Source organism: Oncorhynchus gorbuscha, linkage group LG04 (assembly GCF_021184085.1).
Source record: "Oncorhynchus gorbuscha isolate QuinsamMale2020 ecotype Even-year linkage group LG04, OgorEven_v1.0, whole genome shotgun sequence".
Taxonomy (NCBI): domain Eukaryota; kingdom Metazoa; phylum Chordata; class Actinopteri; order Salmoniformes; family Salmonidae; genus Oncorhynchus; species Oncorhynchus gorbuscha.
The window spans coordinates 5370001-5388491 of record NC_060176.1 but is presented as its reverse complement, the minus strand read 5'-3'; the positions used below and the strand labels follow the sequence as shown (position 1 = coordinate 5388491).

General features: G+C 40.9%; 1 protein-coding gene and 1 long non-coding RNA gene across 2 annotated transcripts in view; one reads left to right on the top strand and one right to left on the bottom strand.

Moving 5' to 3' along the window:
- Positions 1-9039: 9039 nt before the first annotated feature.
- LOC124033575 lies at positions 9040-10391 on the bottom strand. Its single transcript, XR_006838414.1, has 2 exons — positions 9805-10391; positions 9040-9245 (listed from the first exon to the last, which is right to left on the bottom strand). It is a non-coding gene; the product is annotated as an uncharacterized LOC124033575 (long non-coding RNA).
- A 35-nt stretch (positions 10392-10426) lies between these two features.
- LOC124033574 (72 kDa type IV collagenase-like) overlaps positions 10427-18491 on the top strand; it is a 35303-nt gene continuing 27238 nt past the window's right edge. Inside the window, exons 1-6 of the mRNA XM_046345630.1 lie at positions 10427-10776; positions 11213-11439; positions 13863-14011; positions 15118-15246; positions 15492-15665; positions 16952-17125. Coding sequence (XP_046201586.1) covers positions 10621-10776; positions 11213-11439; positions 13863-14011; positions 15118-15246; positions 15492-15665; positions 16952-17125 — 1009 coding nt within the window. The 5' untranslated portion in view covers positions 10427-10620. The remainder of the gene's footprint in view (positions 10777-11212; positions 11440-13862; positions 14012-15117; positions 15247-15491; positions 15666-16951; positions 17126-18491) is intronic.

Sequence of the window (18491 nt, the reverse complement as noted above, 5' to 3'; positions counted from 1 at the left end):
GGGATTTGTGTTCTCCTAGCCTGGGCCTTGGCATGCTCTCCCTCTCCCCAGAGACAAGGTAATGGGGCCTGGGAACATGTCCTTCTAAAGTGCCTATACATACCCTCCATTAAGAGTCAATCGTCAGGTAGTTACTATTCTACCATCATTTTCTTTTTGCATGAGATTTACTATAGGTCAAACCTAACAACTGGAGCGCATTTACTAAAATATGGAATCTCACATGTGTTCTTCTATCACAAAACACTTGTGACATATGTCAATCTTTTGAAGAAGGAAGGAAGCTAAATTACTAGCTAGGGATGAGAAATGGGACTCTGGAAAATACATTATAGCTCTTTAAAACAAAACGAGATATGCTCTTTAAATCATACACAAGCCACGGGTCAAGAAATTAAGACTATTGATTGACTACATGTAATTAATTTATACTCATCATGCTAATTTCCTTAACAAACAGTAAACACAAGAAACACAATGGTCCCTGTCCCCACCTGACATGTACAAACAGCACCAGGAGCTAATCTGCAGCAGAGCTCTTAGAGCTGTCAGACTGAATGCTTTCACTCACTTACATCATATTTCATTCACATCCCTCACCATCGGTGCAGGTACATCCAAACCTGAACATGACTTATCAAGGCTATTCATTTTCTTCTGTGACGGCCGAATCAGAACAACCACTGACAAAGTAATCCCCTACTGTCAGCCTGCCAGCTTGTGCATAGCAAGCAGGGGAGTGAGGCTTTCATTCCATAAATACCACTTTGAATATTTTACAATTACTAAAAGCAATTCAAGGTAAGCATTCATATTTCATTTCCATGTCCGGGTATGTACCTCTCTGGGATATCTTTCGAGAGTAATTTGTCTTAGACGTGAAAAAGGTATCAATATTTGAATTTCTCTAAAACATATACATACAGGCCCAACGGTGCCATCATTGCCTAGTGGTGCTGATTCTTTTACAAACTGATGGTTTAGCTGTCTTCTATTGAGATGACAAAATGATATATGTACTACTTCACATTAAACACTCTGATGCCTAATCTAAATCCCTGTTGTCTGACAGTCATGGAGGTTAAGGAAGAAAACAAATAAATGAGAGAGAGAATAAAGGCCAAAGACTGGGTTCTGATGCCTTGCTCTCTCTTGGTCATTTTTATGATGTGTATTTGCGAGGCCCCACCACAGAGTGGAGCAGCAGGAGCATGAGGATCTCCGCCTTGTAGTGACGCAGGGCCGGGGTCGGCCCCATGTCCTATAAACACAATTCAAATCATTTACATGCTGCACTCATCAAAGCCACCTCTTCCTCCCTCATCTCCATAGAGATTCACTGCTGATCTGAGCTCCAATTGCATCTCGGAGCGCCGCCACCGCTGCTAACCTTTGCAACCGCCCAAAATGTTAGACATTTTTCAAATACAGCTGTTGACCTATTATTGAGATGGAGAGGAGCCACGGGAGACGAGACGCAAGTCTCTTCCTCTCAGCGCTATAATGGAATGCGATATTGCATCAGTGTTTACACGGCAACACTAAAAGAGAAACAGAATGGAGGGGAAAAGCATTAAATAAAACCATTCTGTTCATGTTGCTCTCTGGGCCAGGCTCTCAGATTTCACATACAACACATCAGTCAGTCAAAATCTGTGATTAATTGCATTTCAACAAAGTTTGGTAGTTTGCAAGCATCCAAGAGGAGCAGATCTGGGTTCAAATACTATTTTAAATATTTCAAATACATGAAATATTAATAAAAGCGTATTATATAAAAGTGCCAGATGGGAAGGGTTTGCACTTTTGGGACTATTCTATTGGTTAATTGTGACAGGCAAGCTCAACCAAGTACATATAAAGGATTGTAAATGTTTTTAAATAGTATTTGAACCCAGGTGTGGAGAGGAGCAGTGACACAATATGCAACAATAATGACCCAGCAGTGCTGATGTGTCTTATAAATTAAATATGTCCAAGATAATGGATGTATGTTCTATAATTCATCATCACAATGTTTCAAACTGATTGATATAATATGTGTCATACTATTCGCTAACACAGTGCTTAGCCATATTATCTTACCTAAAATAAATTAATTGGTAAGGGGGAAGATGTTGGGATTTGTTTACTCAGCAACCATTGCTTAATCATTTCAAACAACCAATCCTACCAGACTGATTATCAACCTCTCTGCGTCAGTCTTAATTGCTCTCAACATAACAACTACAATTCCATTCCACCACATCGACTTGAATACTAAGGCATGCAAGGAGGGACATGGCTTTTCCAGTTCCAGTCTGTTTCACTCAAAGCTGTGTGTGCCACTCCATCCTCCTAAGTTCTACTACTACCAGAACCTCTCTACAACTTTGAGTGAGAGGAGAGGGTGGAAGTGTATGTAGAGGAACTGTGACTTTTACCAGGTTGGACATTACGAGAATCATGACTTGTGTGTGTATGTGTCTTCTGTTAGACTGGGGTCAATCAGTAGTACTGGAGCAGACCAAGCACCTCTGGAGAGGCTTGATACATTAGAAGAAACTCTTCATGTCTAGTCTGTCCAGTCTGTCCCATTCCCATCCCTTGTCACATCCAGTGATTTATACATACACTAGATGACTGACAGGGGGCGCTGTCTTGAAGCAACCGTGCCTCCATCTTGGCACTCCCCCACCGTTGTATATATTTTTTAAATTATATTATAGACACCTTCATGCACACTTACAAAATAGAATTGAAACATTTTACTTAAATTCACATTTTTTGAACATTCTTATGTTAATGTCACAACTACAACAACAAAAATACTTAAATACATGTAATTTTGTACATGTACAAATTACTTTTTTTTTTTACCTTTATTTAACCAGGCAAGTCAGTTAAGAAAATATTCTTATTTTCAATGACGGCCTGGGAACAGTGGGTTAACTGCCTGTTCAGAGGCAGAAGGACAGATTTGTACCTTGTCAGCTCGGGGGGTTTGAACTCACAACCTTGTGGTTACTAGTCCAACGCTCTAACCACTAAACTGCCGCCCCAAATTACATTGACTAAGCTGTAACCCTATATATAGCCTCGTTATTGTTATTTTAATTGAGTTACTTTTCATTTTATTTTGTACTTTAGGTTATTTAGTAAATATTTTCTTAACTCTATTTCTTGAACTGTATTGTTGGTTTAAAACTTCTTTGGGATAGGGGGCAGCATTTTCATTTTTGGATGAACAGTGTGCCCAGAGTAAACTGCCTCCTACTCAGTCCCAGATGCTAATATATGCATATTATTAGTAGTATTGGTAGAAAACACTCGGACATTTCTACAACTGTTTGAATGATGTCTGTGAGTATAACCTAACTCATATGGCAGGCAAAAACCTGAGAAGAAACCCAAACAGGAAGTGGGAAATCTGAGGTTTGTAGTTTTTGAACTCAGCCCCTATCGAATACACAGTGGGATATGGGTTATTTTGCACTTCCTAAGGCTTCCACTAGATGTCTACCGTCTTTAGAACGTTGTTTCAGGCTTCTACTGGGAAGGGGGAGCGAATGAGAGCTGTTGGACTAAGGGGTCTGGCAGCAGCCTCGTTCTCAGTCACGCACGTTCACATGAGAGGTATATCTCATTCCATTGCTTTTCTACAGACAATGGACTTCTCCAGTTGGAACATTATTGAATATTTATGATAAAAACATCCTAAAGATTGATTCTATACTTAGTTTGACAAGTTTCTTCGACCTGTAATATAACTTCTTGAACTTTTCGTCTGACTGGACCTGAACGCGCGTTTGGATTTGTTTACCAAACACCCTAACAAAAGAAGCTATTTGGACATAAATGATGGACATTATCGAACAAAACAAACATTTATTGTGGAACTGCAATTCCTGGGAGTGCATTCTGATGAAGATCATCAAAGGTAAGTGAATATTTATAATGCTATTTTTGACTAATGTTGACTGTGCAACATGGCGGATATTTATTTTGGCTGGTTTGGACTCTGAGCGCCGTACTCAGATTATGCTGTTTCCGTAAAGATTTTTTGAAATATGACACAGTGGTTACATTAAGGAGAAGTGTATCTAAAGTTCCATGCATAACACTTATAATGAGTATTTCTGTGAATTCATGTGGCTCTCTGCACAATCACCGCATGTTTTAGAACTACTGAACGTAACAATGTAAAATGAGATTATTTTTATATAAATATGCACTTTATCGAACAACACATACATGTATTGTGTAACATGAAGTCCTATGAGTGTCATCTGATGAAGATCATCAAAGGTTAGTGATTAATTTGATCTCTATTTGTGCTTTTTGTGACTCCTCTCTTTGGCTGGAAAAATGGCTGGCTTTTTCTGTGGCTTGGTGGTGACCTAACATAATAGTTTGTGGAGCTTTCGCTGTATAGCGTTTTTGAAATCAGACACTGTGGCTGGATTAACGAGAATTCCGCTAGCGGAACCCCAGTCCGAGACAGGTTTTAATGGCTTGTAAGTTTGCATTTCACGGTAAGGTCTACCTACACCTGTTGTATTGGGAGCATGTGACAAATACAATTTGATTTGATAAGACTAGAGTAAGCATATTGCACATCAAACTGAACATCTTCCCTATGGAAAAAAATCTCTGCTTGCCTTTACAATTTTTTACAATCACGTTGACACTAATTTCAGAACCTTGTGGTCATTTTTCAAAGCTCTAGACAAAACTCAAAACGGTCATCACTTGTAACACAGGCTGCCCAATGTTCAAAACATTGCATTGTGCATTCATATCTTTAAAGAAACCTTGCACTTGCAGAATCATTGGTTCAAATAACTAATTTATCATGAAATACCATAGGAACATTCATTTAGATCACCCACACACAAGATACCGATAGTTTCACTGTGTAGTTGTTCGTACAATCATTAAATATTGTAGTACAAAATATGTGATACATGTTTCATTATGCTACTACACGTAAATACATCACTGTAAAAGGACTAGTGGAGAGAATACTACAGACACAGTGGAATCATTGAACAAAATATGACATTAATTGATGAAATACAATAAAATCACAACATAGGTTTCTTTGAATCAAAGCAAAAATAATTAGCTAAAAAAAAGATAAAAATACAGTAAAATGTCATCAGCTCTACAGACCTGATTTAGATCATCAAGGAAGGTTTCATTCGAACAGCGAATCATGTGGCTGCCTGCAACTTAATATAGAGAGTATAGAGTAGAGAGATTTACATGTTGTTTGACCAAACATTAGATCAGGCAAGATGAGTAATCTAAGCAACTTTGACCGTGGTATGATTGTTGATGCCACACATATTTGCACTCACTGTATATAGAATTTTTGTTTTATTTTGTTCTACTGTATTATTGATTGAATGTTTTGTTTATTCCATGTGTAACTCTGTGTTGTTGTGTCGAATTGCTACGCTTTATCTTGGCCAGGTCGCAGTTGCAAATAAGAACTTGTTCTCAACTAGCCTACCTGGTTAAATAAAGGTGAAATTTAAAAAAAAAATACAAAAATAAACATGGTGATTCCAGCATCTCAGAAACAGCTGCCTTCCTGGGATTTTATGCACTACAGTCTCTAGAGTTTACAGAGAATGGTGCGATAAACAAAACACATTCAGTGAGCGGCAGTTCTGTGGGCAAAAACACCTTGTTAATGAGAGAGATCAGAGGAGAATGTCCAGAATCATTCAAGCTAACAGAAAGGCCACAAACGCTCAAATAACAGCTGTTTAAAACAGTGGTGTGCAGAAGGGCATCTCTTAACATACAACACCATGAATAATTCAGGCTGTTGTGGAGGCAAAAGGAGATCTTACCCAGTACCAGAAAGGTGTACCTAATAAAGTGGCTGGTGAGTGTACAGTAATGTCAAAACTGAAAACATGGTCTGGGAAAGTTGTACATGGGACCATAGAAACAGTGTCTGATAAAGAATGATGATGAAATATTACAGCCATAGATAATGTCGTCCGATTGGTTCACATTCTACGGTAATTGGTGTCAATGGATCTCGTTATCCTGAAACCTTCATGATCTAAACATGGAATATTGTTTGTCAGTTTCCATAAAACTACGCATTAAGAGTAATGCAACAGTTACTTATCATTTTGAGCAGTTGTATCAATTGATAGTTAGATCATTGTAATGAAATGAATAGACAGTCATCTCAGATGTCATGTGTGAATTGCATTGTGAAATGGTAATACTTTGATGTTAAGTTGTGTTTATTTTGAAAAGGAGATTTTAGTTCAATGAACAAATGTTCTTAGCTTTATGTGTATTGTATCCAAGAAATTGGAAAAAGTGTTAGAGTTTTGAAAAATTTGCATTTTGATCATTGGTTGTGAGTTTTGTGTCTAGAGGTTCCGAAATTAGTGCCAAAGTGATTGTAAAAAACTGTAAATCAAATATATGTGGGATGTTTATGATTATGTTTAGGCCCTGTGCTATGTATGAAGTTATATACTGTAAATTAAAGAAGTACTATACGGCATATTCTATTACAATCAGGTTTGTTTCCCTTTAAAAGTCAACCATCAGGACGACATAAAATACAAAGGAGGAGATCAACACATGCAGACATTTGCAATCAAAACAACAAGAACAACACGCACACACACACACACACACGCACGCGCATGCACGCGCACGCACGCACGCACATGCACGCGCACGCGCACGCACGCACACACACACACACACGCACACACACACACACACACACACACACGCACGCACGCACGCACACACACACACACATGGAGGAGCGAGAACTTGAGAGTCGCTGCCTTCAATCTAAAGGAGCTGTGGCAGTAAACAAACAGAGAATAAAAGAAACAATTTACATGCAAATCAAAGTTTATCATCTCAATCTCTTTATGCCCGTATCCCCTGCAAATGTGCATTCATATGCACAAAGGCATTCACTTAGCTGTTACCCAAGTTTACACGCCTCAGCATTTTCTATTTGGAAAAGGCAGGGTGCATGTACATTTAATGGGCATCCCTCTCTATTTGTCAGAGCTTTGAGACATCTGTGTGTGTGTGTGTGTGTGTGTGTGTGTGTGTGTGTGTGTGTGTGTGTGTGTGTGTGTGTGTGTGTGTGTGTGTGTGTGTGTGTGCGTGCGTGCGTGCGTGCGTGCGTGCGTGCGCGTGCGTGCGTGGGTGTGTGGGTGCGTGTGTGCGTGTGTGTCCCACTCCCTGCGTGTCAGTCTGCGCAGATGGCTGCATGTATCAGTGCATGAAATGAAGCCCTGCTCTGCAGTGACAGGCCCAGGATATTGTAGGCAAATGGATGTTACATTTACTCTGCTTCAGCCACAAACAGGCCTATGCTATGAAACATTAACTGTACTCTTGGCTAAAAGCACAGGAAATTGGTTTGTGAGATAAGCCACAGAAATCCTATTGGCTAGCTACAGTATGTCCGTCCGTCCGTCCGTCCGTCCGTCCGTCTGTCTGTCAGTCAGTCTGTCTGTCAGATCTCTGGGTAAAGTCCTTTGGCTTCCTCTATTAAGGAGTCAGTCCACAGTCATACTGTCAGGGGTAATCCACGGTGATAGGAGAAACAAAGAGATGTCAAATGGAGTTCGGATATCTCTTAGAGATCCTGAGCCTATGTGATGTGGCTGGCCTAGCGTTGCTCTATGTGAGCTACTGATGAGAAAGAGATGCATGGCTTTGTTCAGCCACTAGACGGAAATGATACAAATCCACAACCCTTTCATGATGAAGCATCAAAGAGGTTCAATTTGAGCAAATACTATTGGCCTATTTATCTACACCAACTCAGTGGCCTTGTGGTTAAATGTCTGTTGGAAGGTTGGGAGTTCGATCCCCAACCAAGTCACTGCTTGGCACTAAGCATTAAGGAGATAGATAGATTAGTGTCTTGTCCAGGGGGTGTAGTTGTACATCAAGCTGCCTCGCCGAACAGGGCAGGCTCCTGCTCCTATGAGCTGCCCTGGCTCGTGGAAGGCTACTTACTATATATCTGTTCTAGAGTATAACAACAGCTCAAGAATACAATGTTAAAGGGACTTCATTCATCTTGATGATATGGGCCAAGATTGCCATTGGTTCAATACAGCACAATGTACAGTAGCATATTGTATGGAAACATAAGTAGCAAACATGAGTCAAGAAACACCTGTCTTTAAACAAAACACATTTCTAAGTGAGATAATGACAGCTAGCCAAAGTCTATGTTGCTTTGTGTGGTGCCCAATTAAATAGTTCTCCATGATTTTTCTTACTGCACTTCTCTCAGTACATAATGTATTTACACAGCATGACCACCAGATGTCAGCCTTTCACCTCATATTGCATCACACTGAGAGTTTAGAGATGGAGCATAATCTGGCCCAGATTGAGAGGTCCTCCATGTATGCAATGTTGTAATGGGTTACATTTTATGACTTTATCTGGTGGTTTCCTTGGTCTACTACAATTTAAATAAATGCAAAATGTAAGTAAAGTCCTAATGAAAGGAAAAGATCAAAGCAGAAGCTGCTCGATGTCTGTTGTTGAGCCATTCAACACATTCAACAAACCGCCATTATGTTGTATAGGCTGCTATACTCTACCAACCCTGTCATAATGAGCAGCATATGAACATAGACCTACTATTGGGCCAATGGGTCCAATGAGTCAGATCGTGATTTTAGGGAGGTCAAAACTTACCGATACCAATATATCTGCCAATTACAGCAGGGAATTAAAAAGTGACATTGTTCCACACTGAGTTCTCTTAAATTGCCATCCAAAAGAGCAATTGTCCACGAAATGAGCTTCAAATGTTGATTTCCTACACACTGACAATAATGACACATCATGAGAATGGCCACAAGTGTTCAGATAAGCATGAGATAAAAAAAATGGAATATCGGTTATCGGTGGGATTATCACACGATATTGATATATCGGCTCTAATCTCCATGACAACACTAGAGATGACGTATTGTCACCACCACATTTGAATTATGAAATTGCCTTCGTTTTGCAATAGACTACTTATTTTCCAAGATGATCATTTATTTTCCATAATACATTTTCCAAGAGGCACATTTTGGAATAAAAAGACAGTCCCACAAGATCAGCACAGAGGCTGTGTGAAGAGATTAAGGGATGATTTACTTTGCATCCATTGGTTGGCATTGGCACCACTGTTCACCATCAGAGTCCGAACAGCAAACGGTCCAATTGTAAACTCTCAGAAGCTGGGAAAAAAAGAGCAGAATAAAGTGCATTCCATGACAAGTTCACATGGAATTAGTGCTTAATATAGCTAGTGCTTGATGTAGCCTAGTCTATGAGAACAACATTGCTTTTCTTATCATGATTTGAAGCTATACATATTTTTTTAGTTAACATAACATTTTTTAAATGTATTTTTTGTTATGGTAAGATACAGTATTAGTAGGCGGTCTAAGTTTGCCAAGGTCCATTCTTAGAAAAAGGGTTCCAAAAGGGTTCTTGGGGTGACCCATAGGAGAACCCTTTTTGGTTCCAGGTAGGACCCTTTTTGGCTCCAGGTAGAACTCCTTAAAACTCCCTGGAAAGAGTTTTACATGGAACCAAAAATAGTTCTTCACAGGGTGCTCCTATTTTGACAGCTGAATAACTCTTAGTTTCAAGATAGCATCTTATTCTCTATGAATGAAGTAGTAAAACACACCTAGGTCTAGGATACTAAATGTACTGTTCCTTGCAGCAACAGGTGTCAGGGAAACATTTTGCTAACATAATCAGAAACGTTTTAAGAGGGGCGCTGCTCACCTTGTAGCCTATTTTGCGCAATTCGCTGCGTCACCCTTCCAACACACCTACAGTGTTCCGGTCTTTTGGTACACCAGAATTACATTAATTACCAATGAAACACTGCGTTTAGCTTGCACCATTGCAGTTGCTGTGCGTTCTGTGTGGTGCATACGTTGGATTTATCGAATGTATGCGTCAAACTTTATGCGTAGACGGCTTGACAGAAATGGTAGCAGAAGTTGAACTTTTGTTACATACATATCCAGATGATGCTGCATACCATTTTGCGCAAGGCCCTTTCGGTGTGATCGAAGCGTTACAAGATATTCCCTGGGGTCCCGCGGTCCATGGCCTCTGTTTGTCCGTAGCCTAGAAAGGCGCACTCTTTATGCTGAATTTTCCCTATGTGTTTGGTTTCATTGTCAATCTATCTACTATTTATGCTGGATTCGTGCCATCATTGTAACCGCTTCAATATATGTGCAAATACAACGAATAGGCCTAGCCTACAATGCAAAGAACACCGACCACAGAGGCCAAGGGAGGCTAGGAATTACGCAGTAAACTCGTAATTGGAACAGGTCTCCGGTTACATTTCTCCAACGTTCCCCGATTTGGGGAGACTGCGCAGTCTGTAGCCTACACTTCCCGTGGAAAGCAGCATACAAAATTGCATGTGTAAGCACAACTGAGTTAGCAGACCTGGGTTGCAGTGCAGAATGTCCCGTTGAGGAGAAGATAAAGCAACAGAAGAGGAAAGAGGACATCCAACCCAGAAACGTTCTGTTTTTCTCCATCCTGATTACATACACAGCGATTCTCCACCGGGGAAAGATGGGGTGCCAGACGGCATTTAGCCCCCGACACCTTGTCCTCAAAGTGTTTTTGGTACAGTTAATCGCCTTTCTCCAGCAAACCTCTGCAGCCCCCTCGCCCATTATCAAGTTCCCAGGAGACGATAGTCCAAAAACAGACAAAGAAGTGGCTCTGGTAAGTGTTCCTTAAACAACTTTTCATAGTGGGAATGTAATGTGACTTTTTCTTCAAACTTCTTTATCGGTTATTTTCAATAAATTCAGGAAGATAGAACTTAAATTCCATTCTAACATTTGTGAATTACTTTAAAATGACAAATCATTCATGAAACTCATAATGTTTTGGCTTCAGACCTTATAGTTGGATACCCACTGGTCACACACTGGTTGAATCAACATTGTTTCCACTCATTTCAATGAAATTGCGTTGAACCAAGTGGAACAGACATTGAACTGACATCTGTGCCCAGTGGGGATGTTTCATTGTGTAATGCACACAAATGTTCATGTATTCATTGATACAGTATGGATGAATGCACTATATAGAGTAGGAAGGCATCAGAATAGATACTATATCAACTCATAGGCTTGTCTTTTATTCTCTTCTGCAGCACTATCTGAACAAGTTCTATGGCTGCCCACAAGACAGATGTAATCTCATGGTGCTGAAAGACACCCTGAAGAAGATGCAGAAGTTCTTCTCTCTGCAAGAGACGGGCGAGATCGACCCCAAGACAGTGGAGATCATGAAGAAGCCCCGCTGTGGAGTTCCTGATGTTGCCCAATACAACTTCTTCCACAGGAAACCCAAGTGGCAACAAAACGCCATCACCTACAGGTCAGTGGTCAAAACATGTTCATTTAGCCCAAATAGTGTTCTGGTATAGGGAGTTGTGCAACAGGCTTTGAACCCAATGTGCAATCGGGTTGTACTCCATATAACTCCCTATGTTGCTGTGCAATGTGCTGACTGCTGAACAAAGGAAATGACTCCTCCAGACCCTGTAGTTTGTTTTGGGGAGATGAAAACCTCAACTATGTGCTGCCCACCAACCCAACCACAATCTGCCAACTCCAAGACTCCTGTACAATGTGTGCTTGCGTGATACAGTGCCTTGCGAAAGTATTCGGCCCCCTTGAACTTTGCGACCTTTTGCCACATTTCAGTCTTCAAACATATAAAACTGTATTTTTTTGTGAAGAATCAACAACAAGTGGGACACAATCATGAAGTGGAAGGACATTTATTGGATATTTCAAACTTGTTTAACAAATCAAAAACTGAAAAATTGGGCGTGCAAAATTATTCAGCCCCCTGCGATAACAGCTGTAAGTCGCTTGGGGTATATCTCTATCAGTTTTGCACATCGAGAGACTGAATTTTTTCCCATTCCTCCTTGCAAAACAGCTCGAGCTCAGTGAGGTTGGATGGAGAGCATTTGTGAACAGCAGTTTTCAGTTCTTTCCACAGATTCTCGATTGGATTCAGGTCTGGACATTGACTTGGCCATTCTAACACCTGGATATGTTTATTTTTGAACCATTTCATTGTAGATTTTGCTTTATGTTTTGGATCATTGTCTTGTTGGAAGCAAATCTCCGTCCCAATCTCAGGTCTTTTGCAGACTCCATCAGGTTTTCTTCCAGAATGGTCCTGTATTTGGCTCAATCCATCTTCCCATCAATTTTAATCATCTTCCCTGTCCCTGCTGAAGAAAAGCAGGCCCAAACCATGATGCTGCCACCACCATGTTTGACAGTGGGGATGGTGTGTTCAGGGTGATGAGCTGTGTTGCTTTTACGCCAAACATAACGTTTTGCATTGTTGCCAAAAGGTTCAATTTTGGTTTCATCTGACCAGAGCACCTTCTTCCACATGTTTGGTGTGTCTCCCAGATGTCTTGTGGCAAACTTTAAACGACACCTTTTATGGATATCTTTAAGAAATGGCTTTCTTCTTGCCACTCTTCCATAAAGGCCAGATTTGTGCAATATACGACTGATTGTTGTCCTATGGACAGAGTCTCCCACCTCAGCTGTAGATCTCTGCAGTTCATCCAGAGTGATCATGGGCCTCTTGGCTGCATCTCTGATCAGTCTTCTCCTTGTATGAGCTGAAAGTTTAGAGGGACGGCCAGGTCTTGGTAGATTTGCAGTGGTCTGATACTCCTTCCATTTCAATAGTATCGCTTGCACAGTGCTCTTTGGGATGTTTAAAGCTTGGTAAATCTTTTTGTATCCAAATCCGGCTTTAAACTTCTTCACAACAGTATCTCGGACCTGCCTGGTGTGTTCCTTGTTCTTCGTGATGCTCTCTGCGCTTTTAACGGACCTCTGAGACTATCACAGTGCAGGTGCATTTATACGGAGACTTGATTACACACAGGTGGATTGTATTTATCATCATTAGTCATTTAGGTCAACATTGGATCATTCAGAGATCCTCACTGAACTTCTGGAGAGAGTTTGCTGCACTGAAAGTAAAGGGGCTGAATAATTTTGCACGCCCAATTTTTCAGTTTTTGATTTGTTAAAAAAGTTTGAAATATCCAATAAATGTCATTCCACTTCATGATTGTGTCCCACTTGTTGTTGATTCTTCACAAAAAAATACAGTTTTATATCTTTATGTTTGAAGCCTGATATGTGGCAAAAGGTGTCAAAGTTCAAGGGGGCCGAATACTTTCGCAAGGCACTTTGTTTTATTTGAGGTTAAGAAGAGAGCAAATTTCTGTTGTTTACATCAGCCCTTTCTGTGTCCTCATGACCACTCAGACTCACTGTATGTACCATGGGAAAAACAAAGATGGGTAGGAGTTAACCAAAACAACAAGAGACAGAGCGTTATCCGTTATCAGACAGGCTCACATAGCAGGGGTTAGTTGCTGGACTCTCTCATGGAGCATTCTAACCACATGAGTCATAGGCAAGGCCTGAAGACTGATGGACTTTATGTCCAGAAGGGGAGTTTAGGAAAGCTCTGTTCTATTGCTTTTGTCCTGTAAATAGAAGAGAGATGGGTGTACAAGCTTTTGCCTTCTGCATTTTGACATCGGTGAATCTCTCGTTTGAGTGTTTTTAAATGCTGACGTTGGTCCCTCGTCTGCTTGTAGTACATGTATTTCCTCAAGCATACCTCGTCAATCACACAGTAATATTCCATTATGTAAGATGTATCCTGCAGCACATCTTCATCCAGGGATGAGCTGTTTAATGAGTCTCCTCCTCAGTTTCTTCTCCTCTCTGTGTTCCACCTCTCAGGATTCTAGGCCACTCTCCTGACCTGGACGAGGAGACTATTGATGACGCCTTCTTAAGGGCCTTCAAAGTCTGGAGTGACGTCACCCCACTCAAGTTCACCCGCCTCATGGATGGAGAGGCTGACATCATGATTAACTTTGGCCGCAACGGTACGGTATTACAGCACAGGTTTGACTTTTATATTCTGCTGAATGTACTGTATGAAACGTCAGCAATGCCAGATGATGAGTAGCCTAGTTAAACCGGACTTAATTCTGCTCTCACCTTCGTTCAGACTAGTTTAACCAGGCTACTCATCACCCGACTATTGCGCAAAAGGGCAGAAGTGGCTGGGAACTAGATTAGATGATGGGTGCTCAGTGCTGCTAATCGTATAGTGTAGTACCGTAGGCCTGCCTATGTGTGAGTTACTAGTTGCTCTTTCTCTGGGTTCCCTGTGTCTCACATAAAGTCAATATTCTATAAGTCAATATTCTATATATTCTATATTCTATATATTCTAATATTCTATATTCTATATTGACTTGTGGTCAAAACAAGCCCAGAATGACGTGTTTTCATTACATGTCTTCATGGCACCATCCCATACGTGATCTACACTACACTCCTTCCAGTTCTGTGCTGCCAATGACTGGAACAAACTACAAAAATCTCTGAAACTGGAAACACTTATCTCCCTCACTAGCTTTAAGCACCAACTGTCAGAGCAGCTCACAGATTACTGCACCTGTACAAAGCCCACCTTTAATTTAGCCCAAACAACTACCTCTTTCCCTACTGTATTTATTTATTTTATTTATTTATTTTGCTCCTTTGCACCCCATTATTTTTATTTCTACTTTGCACATTCTTCCACTGCAAAACTACCATTCCAGTGTTTTACTTGCTATTTTGTATTTACTTTGCCACCATGGCCTTTTTTTTTGCCTTTACCTCCCTTCTCACCTCATTTGCTCACATCGTATATAGACTTGTTTATACTGTATTATTGACTGTATGTTTGTTTTACTCCATGTGTAACTCTGTGTCGTTGTATGTGTCGAACTGCTTTGCTTTATCTTGGCCAGGTTGCAATTGTAAATGAGAACTTGTTCTCAACTTGTCTACCTGGTTAAATAAAGCTGAAAAAAAGTCTAACACTAGCTACTTCAGAAACAGTTCTATTCTGAGTTGAATCCATCTAGTAAGGCTGTAATTGTATACTGATCTGTGCCTTGAGTCCTTTTGTTTTGACCCTTGTTATGTGAATCCACAGAGCATGGTGATGGCTACCCCTTCGATGGTAAAGATGGTCTTCTGGCTCATGCCTTCGCTCCTGGACCAGGCACCGGAGGAGACTCCCACTTTGATGACGACGAGCAGTGGACCCTGGGAGAAGGACAAGGTACTGGAGACTGTACTGTCTGAGTTGTAAATACGAGTTCATCCTGATCTAATATATAAACCTACTTGTTTTTATTTATCACCTATTTTCTCATGGTCATACATGGCACGTTTTTAAAGCAATCTGCGGTTAACATTTCACAAAAGAAATGGAGATAGCTGAACCACACGGTATCTGAAACAGCTCTGTTTGAGCTCTTTGGATCATCACCTCTCCCCTCACCCCCATCCCCCTCCTCTCCACAGTTGTGAAGGTGAAGTTTGGTAATGCAGAGGGGGAGTTCTGTAAGTTCCCCTTCATGTTTATGGGGAAGGAGTACAACAGCTGTACCAATCAGGGCCGTGATGATGGATTCCTCTGGTGCTCCACCACATACAACTTTGACGACGACGGCAAATACGGTTTCTGTCCCCATGAGTGTGAGTAGGAGCCAACATGGCTGTGTTTTTCTTTTTCCTCTAAAGTGTTTTTCTTTTTCCTCTAAAGACTTCCTGGGTTTCTGTCCCCATGAGTGTGAGTAGGAGCCAACATGGCTGTGTTTTTCTTTTTCCTCTAAAGACTTCCTGGGTTTCTGTCCCCATGAGTGTGAGTAGGAGCCAACATGGCTGTGTTTTTCTTTTTCCTCTAAAGACTTCCTGGGTTTCTGTCCCCATGAGTGTGATTAGACTTCCTGGGTTTCTGTCCCCATGAGTGTGAGTAGGAGCCAACATGGCTGTGTTTTTCTTTTTCCTCTAAAGACTTCCTGGGTTTCTGTCCCCATGAGTGTGATTAGGAGCCAACATGGCTGTTCTTTTTCCTCTAAAGACTTCCTGGGTTTCTGTCCCCATGACTGTGAGTAGGAGCCAACATGGCTGTGTTTTTCTTTTTCCTCTAAAGAGTTCCTGGGTTTCTGTCCCCATGACTGTGAGTAGGAGCCAACATGGCTGTGTTTTTCTTTTTCCTCTAAAGAGTTCATGTGAATGTATTGTGCAAAACAGTTATAGTGTGCATTTTGATATCTACATGGACTGTATAAAGCTAAGAGTGTTGCATTCAGCAGTCCCTCAAGGAATGTCTATTGTGGTGTTTTAGCTATAGTTTCTGATGAGGAGTTGGCCAGGAGTTACTCCAGATGAGAGGTTTGTGATTAGTTAGAAGAAGCTGTGTTGCTGTTGGACTGGGACCAAATGGGTGGGAGTACATTCTGGGAAACTAGTGTTGTTGTCTGGATCATAAAATAATCCCACTTCTCTGTGTTGCTGGGCAAGATTCATGAAGCCTTTCATCAGTCCTTTTGTCTGTCTGTTTGTGCTGCTGTCCATGGTACTGACATTAGGGTATAGACTCACCATAAATGAGTGCAAAGACATATTGATACATATAGGCTTACAGTCGACTCATATGAGACCAACAGTCTTATGAAACATCCTAACTGGTTATCCTCTGATCTTGAGAAAATGGCCTACTCAGTGAAGTCTTGTGAAACAGTTCTCTTGTTGATAGTTTTATACACTGCTGATATACTGTAGCAATAAACATTTTAGTCTGGACAGAGTGGATGTGTAACACCCTGACAAACAATGATTTTGTGGTTCAGTTAGCTTATGATTGAGTCTGTGAAATCACTCAAACTCAGGCTCAACGTAACTGCCATGGCATTTGATTAAATGATGGAAACCTACTGTAAACTCTGTATAGATAATTCCTTCAACTTCCTGTGTTACAGTGCTGTTCACCCTGGGTGGAAACGCGGACGGAGCTCCCTGTAAGTTCCCCTTCACGTTCCAAGGGGAGAACTATGATGGTTGCACCACTCAGGGGCGTGACGACGGCTACCGCTGGTGTGCTACGACTGAGAACTATGACAATGACAAGTCCTACGGGTTCTGCCCTGAAACAGGTGGGTTCCCAGTTCATACTGCCCAAGCCCAAAGGTGTCTCTCCTTCCCTATAGCATACAAGCCTCATCAGCTGTGTTAACCCAAACAGCTAAGGGCACTGATGCATCCAACAGACCTGACTGTTGCATGGAAACCTTAATCTGAGGATTATATATAAATATGTGCGCTTTCAATTGTACTTGAGCCAGGTTGTGTGTGTGTGTTAGTGGTGTGCGGGTCAGCTGTTTCTTCACCCGCCCACTATTGCTATTAACCTATCCCCAACCGCCCGACTATATGTGATAGTGAAAATCTGAGGCCTTCCCCCATCCCTAACCTGTGAATGTAGAAAATGTGCTATAGGCTACAGTCAAAGACGACAGAACAATTTTGTTGACGGGAATGGGATATTTTTTTTGCCTGATTTAGATATGTGTCTGCTTATAATTTACAACATTTTGGTGGGCTATTCGTTAGCCAACTTGTCTATAATTAGATACATGTAGCTGTTATTATACAGTGCACACATTTTGTAACGTTACAGCCTTATTAAAAAATATATATATATATATATATATATATATATATATATATTATATCCCATAATGACAAAGCGAAAAAAAGGTTTTTAGAATTTTGTGCAAATGTATTAAAAATAAACATCTGAAATACCTTATTTACGTACACTACCATTCAAAAGTTTGGGGTCATTTCATACATGAAATGAGTTGCAAAACTAATAGGAAATATAGTCAAGACGTTGACGAGGTTAAAAACAATGATTTTTAATTACAATAATAATTGTGTCCTTCAAACTTTGCTTTCGTCAAAGAATCCTCCATTTGCAGCAATTACAGCCTTGTAGACCTTTGACTATTGTAGTTGACAATTTGTTGAGGTAATCTGAAAGGATTTCACCCCATGCTTCCTGAAGCACCTCCCACAAGTTGGATTGGCTTGATGGGCACTTCTTACTGTCAAGCTGCTCCCACAACAGCTCAATAGGGTTGAGATCCGGTGACTGTGCTGACCACTCCATTATAGACATAATACCAGCTGACTGCTTCTTCCCTAAATAGTTATTGCATAGTTTGGAGCTGTGCTTTGGGTCATTGTCCTGTTTTAGGAGGAAATTGGCTCCAATTAAGAGCTGTCCACAGGGTATGGTATGACATTGCAAAATGATTAGCCTTCCTTCTTCAAGATCCCTTTTACCCTGTACAAATCTCCCACTTCACCACCACCAAAGCACCCCCAGACCATCACAGGACCACTAGGATAGCCTATTGGTTAGTGTGTTGGACTAGTAACCAAAAGGTTGCAAGTTCAAACCCCTGAGCTGACAGGCAGTTAACCCACTGTTTCTAGGCTGTCATTGAAAAGAAG